The sequence below is a fragment of the Mastigoproctus giganteus genome, chromosome 11 (genome assembly GCF_048544385.1).
Source record: "Mastigoproctus giganteus isolate SK-2022 chromosome 11, ASM4854438v1, whole genome shotgun sequence".
Classification (NCBI taxonomy): domain Eukaryota; kingdom Metazoa; phylum Arthropoda; class Arachnida; order Uropygi; family Thelyphonidae; genus Mastigoproctus; species Mastigoproctus giganteus.
In genome coordinates this window covers 45,371,096-45,387,970 of record NC_143585.1, presented here as the reverse complement: position 1 = coordinate 45,387,970, position 16,875 = coordinate 45,371,096, and the positions used below count along the sequence as shown (strand labels likewise).

The 16,875-nt window shown below is 38.0% G+C and overlaps 1 protein-coding gene across 1 annotated transcript in view; it reads left to right on the top strand.

Annotated features, from left to right (window-relative positions):
• The window catches only part of RhoGEF2 (Rho guanine nucleotide exchange factor 2), a 764,869-nt gene that overhangs the window by 379,716 nt on the left and 368,278 nt on the right, over window positions 1-16,875 (top strand). The window contains exon 22 of the mRNA XM_090384978.1: window positions 3,027-3,188. Within this exon, the coding sequence (XP_090241104.1) occupies window positions 3,027-3,188 (162 nt within the window). The remainder of the gene's footprint in view (window positions 1-3,026; window positions 3,189-16,875) is intronic.

Below are 16,875 nucleotides of genomic sequence, written 5' to 3'. Positions count from 1 at the left end.
TGCCCTGACTTCTACCAATGCTGTGGTAATTTCCTTCATTATTAACAGAGAACTGTTCTCGAAATAAGACAGTACTGGAAGAGCTATATAGCACAGATGCAGAGTTAAACTAAGAAGAGAGAGACATCACTGCACTCCATGGAAGGAACCAGCACAAAGGAATCCCACCATGAAAGAGAAGGAAGGTAAGTCCTCTGAACTGTGTTGTTTTGGAAATGGTACTTAGATAAAATGGGAGATTATTTTAGAATAAGGTTGAAGTTGAAGAAACACGAGAAATAAGGAAATGTTTAGTTTATTGGTTGAGGTTGTAAAGAAAATTGATATTGCTAAATTAAGAGAGATTACATGGAATTGTTAGCATTAAGTTAGTGACTAATGGATTGCTGTTGTGAAGAGAATTGATATTGGTGATTAAGAGGAAGCAATTAAGACTGAATTAGTTAGTGTTTGAAGCTGTAGAGAGAGTTGAGATTGTTAATTGAGAGAAATTTTATGGAAATGATAGCATGTATTAAGAGATTAAATGAGAAAAATGAATGGATTAGTTGTAAATGAACACCAGCTATGTATTGTAAGTAGATTTGTGTGATAAATGACTTTTGTTTTATATTTGTGTCATTGCTCTTGAGAAACTGACAGCTCACATATAATATATATATATATATATATATCTATATATACTTGTGTGTGGGGGGGATATCCCTCAGCTCCTGGAAATTCTCATTTTTTAACACAGTCTTGTAGCTTATGGGGCTTATTGCTTGAGAGGAACTGCTGTACAAAAATCATAACAATGGCCATTGCAGCAATACTAAGGTACAAGGAAGTAAAAAACCCTACCCAACTTAGATTTGGTTTCCTCCCCAAGCTTTAACGTCAGTCCCTTTCTTTTGTTAATATGGGCATAGTGCCATAAAAAGTCAAAAAGGAAATATTTTTTATTTTTGATAAAAAGGAAATTAAATTTTTTGAAGATGAGGGAATGGGGGGGGGGTTAAACTGCAACTCATCTACGACTATCTCAGTACAAAGCACCAACCAGCACAGCTTCCAAAAGGATGTTTTCAGCTGCTAATTAAATATGTACCAAAATTAGATCCAGTTTAAATGATAACACTGTTGAGTTTCTTTAGAGCTCACTTTATTCGGACAGGTAGTGTGAATGCTTATTTTTATGTTTTTAGAATAACTGTATGTTTAATAATTTTTTCTAGAATACTTATTATTGTAATAAAAGTTTGATTTGAAACATGAATTCAAGTAATTACTTGTTTTTTCCTTATTTTATTGCACCTAATTGTCATAAAATTTATTGTGAAAAATGTTGTTTTTTGGCATACTGGTATTAATGCCAGTATCTCGGTTTCATAAATTAAAAATACCGAAATACCGGCATTAAGATTTTGACTGGTATTGTGAGCCCTGCACAATATGTTCCCCATTTCCCTGACAATAGAGTCACCGACAACAACTAGTTCCTTATGGACCAGCGCATTCTGCCTTGCTGGATGCTGCTGTGTTGCGTGATGTTCAAGTGCAAGCTCTGGCAGCTGAGAGCTTGATGGGCCCCCTCAATTTAAATCCTTTAAGGGCATCCACCCTGTCCTTCAAGCTCTCATATAGGCCCATAACAATGCTGAGTTGGTGCCTGATTTCCTCACACTCCTTACATTGCGCACACACAAAGACATTCCCCTTGGCAATATCATGTCCCATTCCTGATTGCTCCACAAGCATCAAACTAGCAGTGCTTTTCAAAAGGCTGTGATTCAGAGGATAACCACCCCCCTCAGTTCTCCCCCTGAGCCACAGCACTCCCATTAGTTTGAGCCTTTTATTTTGCTGCTCTGGTCTCAGCCATGATTTCGATTCAATTTCAAATAAAATTTCAGTACAAAAATATAACCCTAATCCTTTTCTTTACATTATAACAATAGCAGAGAGAAAAAGAATAGGCAGCTTGTGGTCACTCACTAGACCTTCTGTTCCATCAGATATACCTCTAAGCCATTTGAGCCACATGTTGTTTTTCTCCCCTTTTCAGCCATGCATTTGGCAAGGCGTGTGATAGTTAAAATGATGGCAAAAAAAAACAAACAAATAAAATAAAATAATGTGGAATTGAATTTACTGTTTTTGCATGTTACTAAGTTGCTGATTATAGAAGATATTAACCATAAATTTCCATCTGTACACGAGCTGTTCTCGCTCGCTCGCTCGCTCTCTCTCTCTCTCTCTCTCTCTCTCTCTCTCTCTCTCTCTCTCTCTCTCTCTCCCTCTCTCCCCCCTAAGTGTTATAAGTGACAAACAAACTGGCAACCAGCTAGTATAGGTGCTGTATAATTAACCATGTAGCTCTAATTTGCAAGAGCAGTTCATTCTAAGTTATGAAGTATCTGAATAAGTGATAGCTAAAAGTGAGAAATTCAAAGTTATAATAAAACTTAAACAATATATGCCCTCTGAAAAATTATAATCTGTTAGTAGGGCTGGTCCTTTTATCTGTTTTTGTGTCGATCAGGAATTTGAACTGCATTGATAATGCAGCAGTCTTCTCACAGTAGAACAAACTTGTTTTGTAATGATTTGCCCTGGTTGGACTACTTGCAAACAAATGGGCCTGCCAATTTGGCGATTTGTTTAAAAGATGAGACTGCTATGACAGCCTGTTTCAGGAAAAGCTGGCTCTGATCAGATAGCAGGTGGTCTCTAGTGACAGCACTCAGACAAAATAGTTTTAGCTATATTACAACTTCTAAAACTGATTTCGTATACTGCATGGCAGCTCAAATGAAACAACTTCTTTACAACTGTTTTGTCTGTTTGTCTCTGAGAGAAATGTTACTTTTTTGCTTGGATTCTTAGACAAATGCAACCATTGATGCAAGTATCGGATCACTTTCTTCATGTTTCTAGATTGTAAGACGTTGACTTTTTTTTGTAAAATTTTCCAGATTTTACAGAAATTACTTTATATGTATAAAAATTAAAGTTGCATATGTTATAGATCTTTTATTTTACAGATTGTGAGATGAATATTCACAAGCTCTGTGTGAAGGTTGTAGAAGAACCTTGTATTGGTGCCTTAAGAAATAAGAAAGATAAAAGGAGGGATCGAATGTCAGGAATAATGGAAAACATTATGGGGAAAAGTCGCAAACCAAGCCATCCTGTGCCTGCAGCAAGTGAGTGTACTTATGTGTTTTTATATATTGCAGCTTATACTTTTTATGCTCATTTATTTAATAAATGCCGACCGGGCTAACCACGTGGGTAAAGTGCCTGCCTGGCAACCCAAAGGTCACGGGTTCGAATCCCGCCTCGGGCTTGGATCAGAGTAAAAGGCAAAAACTTTGGGAGGTGCATTATGGCCACAGAAGCTGATGTGCCAGCAACAAAAAAAAATAAATAAATAAAATAATAATAATAATAAATGCAGAAAAGAGCATTTACTTCATTTACAATGTATAATTAATACTCAAGAAAATGAATTGTGTAAATCACATTTTCCTGTTTAACACTAACTGATCTTATGTTAAAGAAAAAAATGGATATGTGAAGCCACCAACTTTTTTTTTTTTATTATGGTGCCTGACCTATGTATTTAACTACTTATGTGATGAAGGTTGAAAAATTGAATTTCCTTATGCCTTTTTTTTTTTTTTTTTTGTGCAGCAGTTAGTGTGTTAAAAATGTTTAAATAAGTTCCTAAAATAATTACAGTTCACTTACATAGTATTATACAAAAGATATATGCCTGAGGCATTTTTGGCCCCATAAGTGTATTTCTGCTATTTTGTCTTTAAGCAGTTCCATTCGATGATGATGTTGGCAGTATTATTCTTCATGTTTTTTGGCTTACCTTGATTATTGTGTTATTATTTTTACTCTGTTAAAACATATACGGGATCTTATAAACAACCTTGCAAATCCAGGACTTCTTGACCAGGCAGAGAAACATGACATTGTGTTTCAATAAAATGTGCAATTTGAGGGCTTCTTCTGAAGTCATGTGACTGCAGTATTCTTCAGAATAACAGGGAAGAAAATAATTCTGTGTGATCTCTGGGTGGGTGGGGGGGGGGTTCTTAATTGTGTGTGTTGTTGAGGTTTGGTTTTTTTATATCACATTTAAATACTTTTTTTTTATATAAATATATATATCAGTGTTTATTTTCTCCCCTTTATCGTCGGGGAAAAAGTATTCCAGAGCAATTTTGTAGATTATAAAATTGGCAACAGTTTAATTTCGAATCCCAGCATAGTTTAAAAAGATTTTGATCCACTCTAGCACTTCTATCTTCTGAACTTAGAGCATATGTGCATGTTTATAAGATAATAAAATAAGTTAAATAAATAAGTTTTATAAGTTTATAAAATAAGGAAGCAACAAGTGCAGCCTTTTTTTTTTATCATACTCATTTAAGTCAGTTTTTTGAAACATTCCAAAAATTGAAGTGACTCATTGGATAGTAAACCATCTATAGAACCTGAACATTATGAAACTATTTTTCTCCTAAATTTATTAATATTGAGATTGCAGTGATGATATTTCAATTTGTCCCTGGAATGTTCTTGCTGCCGACCTCATTTTATTAGCATGGAGGGCTAAGTGTGCAGTAAGTAAGGCCATGTGCTTTTAAAATTTTTAGTTTAGTGGTACAAGAATTGACAACTGCTTTTCAGAGTTAAATATTGTAATCCTTGATTTAACAGACTATATGGATATAGAGATGAGGCCTGTCTGCTAAATTCAGTTCTGTTAAACTTGAAAGAAATACATATTTTCCAAAGTTGCTAGAATATTATGAAGAGTTCAGTACTATTAAATAAAAAACATTAAAATGTAATACTGTATTTTATTTCACTTACCAGTCATTGAGAATACATGGTGTGGCAATTGGAAAACTGATGTTATGAGTCGAGTGCTGGTGCTGCTATCTACAAAGTAAACATGGAATGAAAGGGTGAATGTTCCTTGAGCACTGCAGTGAAGGTCAGTGGAAATTGCTACCATTTCAGAATGTATTGTGAGCTGAACTGCACATCTCTACTGTGTGTGTGTGTGTGTGTGTGTGTGTGTGTGTGTGTGTGTGTGTGTGTGTGTGTGTGTGTGTGTGTGTGTGTGTGTGTGTGTGTGTGTGTGTGTTGTGGAGAGACAATGGAACAAATAGCAAATATCAAGTTTTGCGTTCGACTGGGCAAAAGTGCCATGGAAACATTTCAAATGATGAAGCAACTGTATGGAGGGAATTGTCTGTTTTGTGCACTTGCATTCAAGTGGCATAAATTTTTCTCCCATGGAAGAGAATCACTGGAAGATAACAAACATTTGGGCCCAGAAAAAATGTTTTGAATGCCAGAGTTGATTGAAAATGTGTGTAAAATTATTACCAATGACCGCGGTGCAGTGCTCCAAATGATTTTGGAAGATCTGTGCATTAATAAGGAAACCATTTGGCAAGTAATAACCCAGGATTTGAAGAAAATTAAGGTCTGTGCATGGTTTGTTCCACATTTGTTCAGAGATAGTAATGACAAGCACAGGTCGAACACTGCAGAGGACTCATTGAGGCCACTGAAGCAAACTCAACTTCCTGAATTCGATTATTACAGGTGATGAGACATTAGCATTAGTAGAGGCATATGATGCAAGAAAGCAAGCTTATGCAGCATCAGCCAAAAAAAAAAAAAAAAAAACCCACTCCCATTTGACCCCTCTGTTCATTCGAAATACCTGTCCAGCTGAGCCTTAAATTTGTTTAGGCTATCAACTTTCACAACAAGGGATGAAAGTCTATTCCACCAACCAACTACCTGCTGGCTAAAGGCAAATTTCTGCACATTTATCCTACATCTGTTTTTCCTCAATTTGAATTTATGCCCCCTCAGGTGATTATTCTGAGCAAGAGGAAGAATCCCATTGGCATTGAGCATTTATACACCTCTATTAGATCACCTCGCCGGTGCCTAGTCTCCAGACACTGTAATTTGCAAAACTTAAGCCTTTCTTCGTAAGAGCAACCCTTTGTTCCATTCGCTAATCTTGTTGCCCTTCTCTGTACTCGTTCCAGCAGCTCTACACCCTTCTTGAAATGAGACCTCCAGACCTGTATACAGTACTCAAGGTGTGGCCTGACCATTGCCTTATACAAGGGAATAATCACTTCCTTATCCCTGCTAGAAAAATTCCTGTATATCATTGACAAGACACCATGAACTACTCTTGCAGCCCATCTGCACTGCTCAGAAAACTTCATATCTGCCTGTACAATTACCCCCAGGTCCTTTTCATTCTCTACCACTCTGTGTAGTACCACAGAGTTGATACGTTGCTCTCGGGTTACTGTTTTCCATATGTAGTACTTTACATTTGTCAAAGTTAAACTTCATTTGCCACCTCTCAGCCCATCTGCTCAACCTTTCCAGATCCTGTTGCAGCAGCATAGCGTCAGAGTGTCCTTAACAACCCTGCCAACCTTTGTATCGTCTGCAAACTTGGACATTAATCTTGATATACTATCATCAATGTCATTTATAAATACAGAAAACAACAATGGACCCAACACTGAACCTTGAGGAACTCCACTAATAACATTAGTCCACGATGAGCAGTGTCCATTGATTACCACTCTCTGTCTTCTCTCCCCTCAACCATCCCTTTATCCATGGCAGCAATTTGCCTCCAATGCCACACTGCTCCAATTTGTGCAGCAGTCTTCCATGTGCAACAGTATCAAAAGCCTTTCTAAGATCCAAATATATAATATCAAAGTTATTCCCTGCATCCAGTTCTTTTGTGACTGCATCATAGTATCCATTCAAATTGGTCAGGCAGGACTTTCCCTTAACAAAACCATGCTGTGTTTGAGCTATAACTGAAGTCTTGTCTAGATGATCCTGCAGTGCTTCTTTAACCAATGCCTCCATTAATTTTCCTGGAACAGAAGTTAAACTCACAGGTCTGTAATTACCTGTATCAGCCTTTGATCTCCTTTGTGAATTGGGGTCACATTTTGCACATCTCCAGTCTATGGGTACCTCCCCTGAGTCCAAAGAAGCTCTCATGATTATGGCTAAGGGTTTGCTTACTTCCTTTGATGCCTCCTTTAATATAACTGGATAGATCCCATCCACCCTGGGTGCCTTTTTTATGTTTATCCTCAACAATTTCTCTCCACATGGCATTTTCAGTACAACCCCTCAACGAAGCTAGAAACATTCATCAAGAAAGGTCAAAAATCAGAACCATGCTCATCACTTTCTATGATAGAGAAAGTGCCCAATGATAGAGAATCTGTCGTCTGCAGCTTTAGTCTGGAGAAGACTGCAGTTTGATTCTCTTGCAAGACAATGCACCAAACCAAAAGGCTCCCATTGTTTGGAAGTTTTCGGCTAGCAAAACAGTCTGTAGTGTCGCACCAACTGTATTCACCAGACAGCCCCATGCAGCTTCTTTTTGTTCTCGAAGCTCAAGGAACCACTGAAAGGCTGTTATTTTCATGACCACACTATTCAAAGAGCTGTAACGAGAACATTGTACAGTATACCAGTCACAGCCTTCCACCAATCATTCCAGTTGCTTTGTAATTGTTGTATGCAATGTGTGGATGTGGGAGGAAGCTACATTGAGTAAGCCAAGGTTAGTTTACTCATACATGGGATCATTATTTTTTTCTAGCATCAATCTTATTTTCCAAATGTCACACTGTATAGTGGCATTGGAAACTCTGACAGAAGTTATAGTCTGAATGACCCTTGTTACCCTCACCAGAGGTTCAGATGACACCCTGCTGATGTCTAACATGCTCAGTATGCTGGTGGAAAGTGACAGTGAAGAAAATCCTGGCACCTTGCATTCTCCATAATATGAATCTTGTAAAGAGTGCAGTTTCTTCATAATATCAGTAACTGTAAACATGACTTAATATAGCATTTCAATAAGTCACTTAAATCATCATCACTGTATTTCACTGGAAAATGATAGCTAAAGCTCTCTTGTGACTTGTGGTCTAAAGGTATATTAGGTGTGCATTATAGCATTTTTATCTGTAGCCATGGTTAGAGAAGGTATAGTCAAAATTTCAGATAGCCTTCTGGAAAAAAAGCTAGTTCTTTTAGAATTTGACCAGTTCAGTTCACATGTACTAAATTAATCATGGAGTTAGCTATAATTCCAGCAGGTCTTAGCCAGCTGCAAGACATTGCAAATAACAAACCCTTTAAAGCATTCATGCATAAGGAGTGGAGCAGGACCCAATGTTTGCAAGCATCAAAAAAAAGGTTTTTCAGAAATGTGTACCCAGCAGTTAGCATTAGTAGAGGCATAGATGCAAGAAAGCAAGCTTATGCAGCATCAGCCTAAAACAAACCCTCCCATTTCACCCCTCCATTATTTCCAAATGCCTGTGCAGCTCAACCTTAAATTTATTTAGGCTATCAACTTCCACAACAAAAGATGGAACTCTGTTCCACCAATTGACTACCCGCTGGCTAAAGGCCAATTTCCACACATCTATTCTACAACTGTCTCTCCTCAATTTGAAACTGTGTACCCTCAGGTTCTTAATCTGAGCAAGAGGAAGAATCCCATCAGCATTCAGCTTGCTGTACCCATTCAAGGCCTTATACACCTCAATCAGATCACCTCACAGATGCCTAGTCTCCAGGTGCTGCAATTTGCAGAACTTAAGCCTTTCTTGGTAAGCGTACCCATTTGTTCCCCTTGTTTCTCTTCTTTGCACTTGGTCTAGCAACTCTACATCCTTCGTAAAATGAGGCGTCCAGACCTATACACAGTACTCTAGATGTGGCCTGACCATTGCCTTTTATAATGGGATAATCACCTCCCTGTCCCTACTAGCAAAATTCTATATATCATTGACAAGACTCCATGACCTGACCTGGCAGCCTGTCTGCACTGTTCAGCGAACTTCATATTTGACTGCACAATTACCCCCAGGTCTTTTCGCTTTCCACCTCCCTGAGTGTAGTACCACACAGTTGGTACGTTTCTCTTCGGTTATTGCTGCCCATATGCAGTACTTTTCATTTGTCAAAGTTAAACTTCAGTTGCGACTTCTTAGCCCATTTGCCCAACTTATCTAGATCCAGTTGGAGTAGCATACTGTGTTTACTGTCTTTATCAACCCCTGCCAATCTTTGCATTATCTGCAAACTTGGACATTAAACCTGATATACCTTCATCAATATCATTGAAAAATACACAAAACAACAATGAGCCCAATGCCAAACCCTGGAGAACTCCACTAATAACATTTGTCCATGAAGAGCAGTGTTCATTGATTACCACTCTCTGTCGTCTCCCACTCAACCAACCCTTTATCCATTGTAGCAACGTACCCTTAATGACATACTTCTCCAATTTGTACAGCAGTCTTCCATGTGCAACAGTATCAAAAGCTTTCCTGAAATCCGAGTATATGATATCAAAATTATTTTTGGCATGCAGTTCTTTTTAAGACCACATCATAGTATCCAGTCAAATTGGTCAGACAAGACCTCCCTTTAACAAACACATGCTGTATCTTAACTATTACTGCAGTCTTTTCTAGATGATCATGCAATGCTTCTTTAACCAGTGATTCCATTATTTTCCCCGGAACACAAGTTAAACTAACAGGTCTATAGTTACTTGTGTCACCTTTTGAACCCCCTTTGTGAATTGGTGATACATTTGCACACCTCCAGTCCATGAGGACCTCCCCTGAGTCCATGGAAGCTCTGATAATTATGGCGAAAGGTTTGCTTACTTTTTTTGCTGCTTCCTTTAATATAACTAGATAGATCCCGTCCACCCCAGGTGCCTTTTTCAATTCCTACTATTAGTTCACACTCTCCCTATATATATTTATATATCTTGTTCAAATTTTCAATCTTTAATAAAATACTTTTTCTTCATCCACTCAAGTTCAAATACATTTTTTTAAACTTGTAGTGGATGACACTTGATGTTAATACAGTTTTTTCAAATATTAATTCATTAATTAAATTTAATTAATTAATTTTAGTTTTATATGGGAGAAAAAAATTTCTCTTATATAAGATATTTAGCAGGATATAAATTTAGGAATAAAATTGAAATCAACAGGCAGTAGCTCAATCGGTAAAATGCAAGGATTTCAGTATTTTTCAATGTGAGTGAAGAATGTGAATGAAGGTGAAGAATGCGAGTTCAATTCTTGTGAAAATCAATAATTTTTTGATAAATTTTTGAAAATTTTTGCTTTAAGTAGACGTTTTATCCAAATGATTTTCGAGAGTGAGTTAGCAGTTGTGGCTTAGTGGTTAGAATGAAGGATTTTTCTCAAAAAATAAAATTGAAGAAATTTTATGCTTTGGGTTCAATTCCAATTTCTCTCCTTAAAATCTTTGTCATCAATTGTTGGTCACTTCTCCTACCTAACCTTAAGATTGAGCTATGTGTCGAGAAGGTGAATGGCATAGGGTAGTAAAATAATTATGTCGCTAGCGTGCCCCTCAGGGTACCGGGCGCCCCCCCCCCTGTTGTAAGAAGCCTTACTCCATCATCAGGACCACTAATAAAAAGTAACTAAAATAAAATTTTTCTTTGTTGACCTAAGTAGGAATTGACTTTAAAAATTTTTTTTTTATATTACTTGTTTATGTTTAACTTCAACAATTTTTCCTCCGCTTTGCTCTGTTATTACAAAGTCACTTAGCTCCCGGTTAGTTTGATAAACATCTGGCACTCCCCTCATTGAATAACTCCTCATGTGTGAATGTAGATGCAGAATACTCATATAGTTTATCAGCTACCTGCCCATGATCATCAATAGTCAACCCATCTATGTTAAGTGGTCCAATCCAATTCATCCCTTTCCTTCTAGAGTTTACATAAGTAAAAAACTCTTTGCTGTTTTTCTTTGTATCCTTTGCAAAAGATTTCTTGTAATCTGCCCTCACCTGCCTAACCTCCTTTGTTACTTGATATATCTGCCATAGGCTTCTGTGTCACCTGATACTTTATATGCATCCCATCCATTTTTCTTCTCTGCCATGAGCCTCATTAATCAATCTGACATGCATTTAAGCATAAACCTTGAACTGTATTTCTTAGATGGAATGAAAAGCCTAGTAGCCTCCAAAATTAATTCCCTGAAGGATTCCCATTTAGAATTCAACATTGGTAACATCATCAGTTGATCCCACTGTACAGAATTTAAAAATTGTCTGAGACCCCTGTAATCACCTTTTAAGAAAGCACAAGCCCTTCCCTTTAGCGTTGATGTAGTTACATCTTTAAATAATTCTCACATCAGTATATGATCACTGTCACCCAGTGGTTCCTTTATCTGCAAATTTTTAATGCATGAATAATCACTGCTGATAATCAGATCAAGAGTATTGCTCCCTCTGGTTGCCTCTCGAACATGTTGCTGTAGAACTTGTTGCTGTTAGTGTGTGAGTGACCAACCCACAGTTCCAGTCAATATCTGGAAAGTTAAAATCCCCCATTATAAGACATTCTGATTTACTGGCCCACTATTGCTCTGCACAATTGCTCATTATACTCATCAGATTCATTGGGCCTATAACACACACCTGCTCATTTTTCTTTTCCCAGTGCTTAGGTCATACCAAACAGGACTGAACATTGCATTCTCCACCAACATCAGTTGGATGCACTTCCTTAGATTTTGTGTTTCTTAACTAACAGCATAACCCCTCCTCCCTTCCTGACCTGTCTATGCTTTCTGTACACATTGTAGTCCCCAAATTCCAATTCTGTACTGCTTATATCTGTGACATCACGTCTCTGATATCCCAACAATATCTGCCTTTGATGCCTTGACTAGCACTTCAAGCTCATCAAATTTATTAACTGTACTTCTAGCATTGGTGTACATGCAAGTATACATGCACCTGTTTCTACTCTTAGTTACCCTAACACAGCCCATGTATTTACTTGTTCCACTATGTCTCCCAGCAGTCCTGGAAATCTCCATAACCTTGCTTTCCATGCTGCTGCTCATTCTAATAGAAACTGTGCAAGAATCACTTTTGCCTCTGCGTGCGGCCTGTGTATCTCCCCAAGCTAGCAGTTTTATGACCCACCTAACCTCGCCTCAATAGCATCAGCGAATATTCTTACACCCTTTCTATTTAAGTGTACCCCCATCCCTGTAGAAGCAGTCTCTCCTGTTAACAAACACAGACCAGGCTGAGAAAAATTTCCTCACAGGTGTTATTCATTAAGCAATAAACTATTTTTTGTTGGATAAACCTGTGAAGAAAATGTCTCATTTAAAGACATGATTAAAGCTAAAGATGATGTTACTTTTTGAAGAAAGTGAAAGTTCAGGTGATAACATCATGATGATGGATTTTTTGGGATATACAGCGAATAAAGCATCGTTTTAGACTTGCTTTTTAGTAAGCATTTTTGAATTTGTGTTTCAAATATTTGCAATAAAATAATTTTTCCCTCAAAATTTGTCTTTTGTGAAGTGCGCGCGTGCACACACACACACACACACACACACACACACACACACACACACAGTTATAAAATCCTTTTACAATTTTAAAAATTAATAACTTAAACTGTAGTTCTCATTAAAAAGCTTGTTTTCTTGTAATCAGTGAATGTGAAATTTTTTTAACAAAAATTTTATATTTGAAATACTCAGAATTTTTTAGCTTATAAATCAGTTTATAATTTATTAACTGCAATAAACAGATTAGCTGTTGCAGTCTTTATAAAAAGGAATGACTCTTGGATTGGAGATTTTGAGGTTCTAGCCCTAACTGAAGCCTTGTGAAGGCGAAGTTTTTTACTGCTCCTGGAATAGAGAAGTTTTTTCTGTTTTATTAGCTTAAATTGGCATATTAACTTATTTTCTAAAAGTAGCATTATATTCCTAGTTACGATACTTAGATTGAAGTTTAACTGAGATAGAGATTTTGTAGGTATCACTTAGTATCGGTAAGGGTATCAAATCCACGTGTTACAAGTTGCAGCTCCGCTGAACGAGAAGTTTTTTAACCATATTTAGCCGCTTTATTGACCAATTGTTATAAATTATTTTCTATAAGTAGCTTATAGACCTAGTCAGGATCCTTAGTTTATTCTGAATTGAGACAGCGAGATTTGGAAGTTAATTAATACTTAAGTGTCCGTAGATTTACCGTTCTTAACTTGCCGCCATTGTTATACGATATAACGTTATATCCTGAACTAGATAGCGTAAGCTTAGTATAGTATATAATATAATATTGTCAATTAATCAGTAAAATCTATTGATCTTGTTAAACTTCACTGGCAATTAAATTGTACTTTTAACTAAATACATGTAACGACTTAGATTACCAACGTAACGTAATTAATTAATACATAACTTGATACGTAAGTTATACAAACGGAACTAGTAGATAATACTCGATACTGAAAAATATATATAGCGTTATAACTGTTGGGATACAAGTTTGGAGTATAATTTTGTACTGAAATTGAAATTAAATCGAAATCATGACTCAGAGCAGCAAAGCAAAAGGCTCAAGCTAATGGGAGTGCTGTGGCTCAGGTGAGAACCAAGGGGGGATGGGGCAGTTGCCCTCTGAATCACAGCCTTTTAAAATGCACTGCTTGCTTGATATTTGTGGAGCAATCGGGTATGAGACATGATATTGCCATGGGGGATGTCTTTGTGTGTGCGCAATGTAAGGAGTGTAAGGAAATCAGGCGACAACTCAGCGTTGTTATGGGCCTATATGAGAGCTTGAAAGACAGGGTGGATGCCCTCGAAGGATCTAAATTGAGGGGCCTATCAAGCTCTCAGCTGCCCACAACGCCAGAGCTTGCACTTGGTCATCACGCAGCACAGCAGCAACCCCCAAGGCAGAATGCGCTGGTCTCACAGGAACTAGTAGTTGTTGGTGACTATTGTCATGGAAACGGGGAACATGCTTTGTTAAAAGGATAGGTGGAACAGGACCAGGATATGTCTGCCAGGGGCAAAGGTCAATGACGTTGTAGAGCAGATATCATCTTTTAAGGGCACAAAAGGTGATATAGTTGTACACGTTGGCACTAATGATATTAAGAGTAGGAGACCGGCAGAATTACTAAACAAGTACAGGTCGCTGTTGAAAAAAAGCATCGAATTAGGGTTGAATTTGAAAGTGTCTGCAATTCTGCCCAGACACAATAGGAGGAAGTATATGATGAGAGCCTTGTCGATCAATTTGGCCCTGGAAAGATTATGCAAGGCTCAAAGGGTAGAATTTTTTTCAGCCTGGTCTGTACTTGTTAACAGGAGAGACTGCTTCTACAGGGATGGGATACACTTGAATAGAAAGGGTGCAAGAATATTTGCTGATGCTATCGAGGCAGTGTTAGGTGGGTCGGAAAACTGCTAGCTTAGGGGGATACAAGGACTAATAGATTAACAGTAGCCACTGGCAGAGGTGAAAGTGATTCTTGCACTGCTTCTATTGGAATAAGCAGTAGACTGGAAAACAAGATGCAGGATATTTCAGAGACTGCTGGGAGTCATTGTGGTACAAGTAAACACATGTGTTGTGTTAGGGTAGCTAAGAATAGGAACAGGTGCATATATACTTGCATGTACACCAATGCTAGGAGTTTGGTAAATAAATTTGATGAATTTGAGGTATTGCTGAAAACATCAAAGACAGATATTGTTGGAATATCAGAGACGTGGTGTCACACAGATATAAGGAATGCAGAACTGGAATTTGGGGAGTACAATGTGTACAGAAAGGATAGACAGGATAGGAAGGGAGGAGGAGTTATGCTAATAGTTAACAAACACACAAAATCCAAGGAAGTGAAGCTAGTCGACATCGCAGTCAGTTTGGTGTGACATAAGTATTGGGAGATCAAAATTGATCATAATTTCCCAGATATTGACTGGAATTTGTGGGTTGGTCACTCACACACTAGCAAGGCTTTTGTGGATTTATTGGATGATTGTTTTCTACATCAGCATGTTCGGGAGGCAACTAGAGAGAGTAATACTCTTGATCTGATTATCAGTTGTTTCTTCATGCATTAAGAATCTACAGATAAAGGAACCAATAGGTGACAGTGTGCTGAAGTGGGATTTACTCAAAGAGGTGACTACCATCAGGGGTAAAGGGAAGGGTTATTGCTTTCGTAAAGGCGACTACGATGGTCTGAGACAGTATTTAAATTCTATACAGTGGGACCAACTGATGATGTTACCAGCGGCAAATTCGAAATGGGAAGCATTCAAAGAACTTATCTTGGAAGCTACTAGGCTTTACATACCAACTAAGAAATATTGTTCAGGGTTTAGGCCTATTTGGATGTCAGATGAACTAATGAGACACATGGCAAAGAAGAAAAATGCATGGGATACATATAAATTATTGGGTGACGTGGAAGCCTATGATAGATATAAGCTGATATGTAACCAAGTCACAAAGGAGATTAGGCAGGCAAAGGCAGATTATGAGAAATCCTAGGCAAACGATGCAAAGAAAAACAGAAAAGAGTTCTTTACCTATGTAAACTCTAGAAGGAAAGGGATAAATCAGATTGATCCACTGGATATTGATGGTTCAACAGTTGAGGATCCTGCTCAGGTGGCTAACAAACTAAATGAGTATTTTGCATCTACATTCACACATGAGGATTTATTCAAGAAGGGGAATGCCAGAGGTGAAGTAAACTCTGGCAGTGAGCTAGATGATTTTGTAATAAATGAGAGGAAAGTGGAGGAGAAATTGTTGAGAATAAACATAAAAAAGGCACCCAGGGTGGATGGGATCTATCCAGTTATATTAAAGGAGGCAGCAAAGGAAGTAAGCAAACCCTTAGCCATAATTATGAGAGCTTCTTTGGACTCAGGGGAGGTACTCATAGACTGTAGATGTGCAAATGTGACCCCAATTCACAAAGGAGGATCAAAGGATGACACAAGTAATTATAGACCTGTGAGTTTAACTTCTGTTCCAGGAAAATTAATGGATGCACTGGTTAAAGAAGCACTGCAGGATCACCTAGACAAGACTTGAGTTATAGCTCAGACACAGCATGGTTTTGTTAAGGGGGAGTCTTGCCTGACCAATTTGATTGGATACTTGATGCAGTCACAAAAGAACTGGATGCAGGGAATAAATTTGATATTATATATTTGGATCTTAGAAAGGCTTTTGATACTGTTGCACATGGAAGACTGCTGCACAAATGGGAGCAGTGTGGCATTGGAGGCAAATTGCTGCCATGGATAAAGGGATGGTTGAGGGGAGAGAAGACAGAGAGTGGTAATCAATGGACACTGCTCATCGTGGAGTAATGTTATTGGTGGAGTCCCTCGGGGTTCAGTGCTGGGTCCATTATTGTTTTCTGGATTTATAAATGACATTGATGATGGTATATCAAGATTAATGTCCAAGTTTGCAGATGATACAAAGGTTGGCAGGGTTGTTAAGGACACTACTGACACTATGCTGCTGCAACAGGAGCTGGAAAGGTTGAGCAGATGGGCTGAGAGGTGGCAAATGAAATTTAACCTTGTCAAATGTAAAGTACTACATATGTGAAACAGTAACCTCAGAGCAACGTATCAACTCTGTGGTACTACACTGACAGTGGTAGAGAATGAAAAGGACCTGGGGGTAATTATGCAAGCAGATATCAAGTTCTCTGAGCAGTGCAGACGGGCTGCAAGAGTAGCCCATGGTGTCTTGTCAATTGTATACAGGAATTTTTCTAGCAGGGATAAGGAGGTGATTATTCCCTTGTATAATGCAATGGTCAGGTCGCACCTTGAGTACTGTATACAGGTCTGGAGGCCACATTTCAAGAAGGATGTAGAGCTGCTGGAACGAGTACGGAGA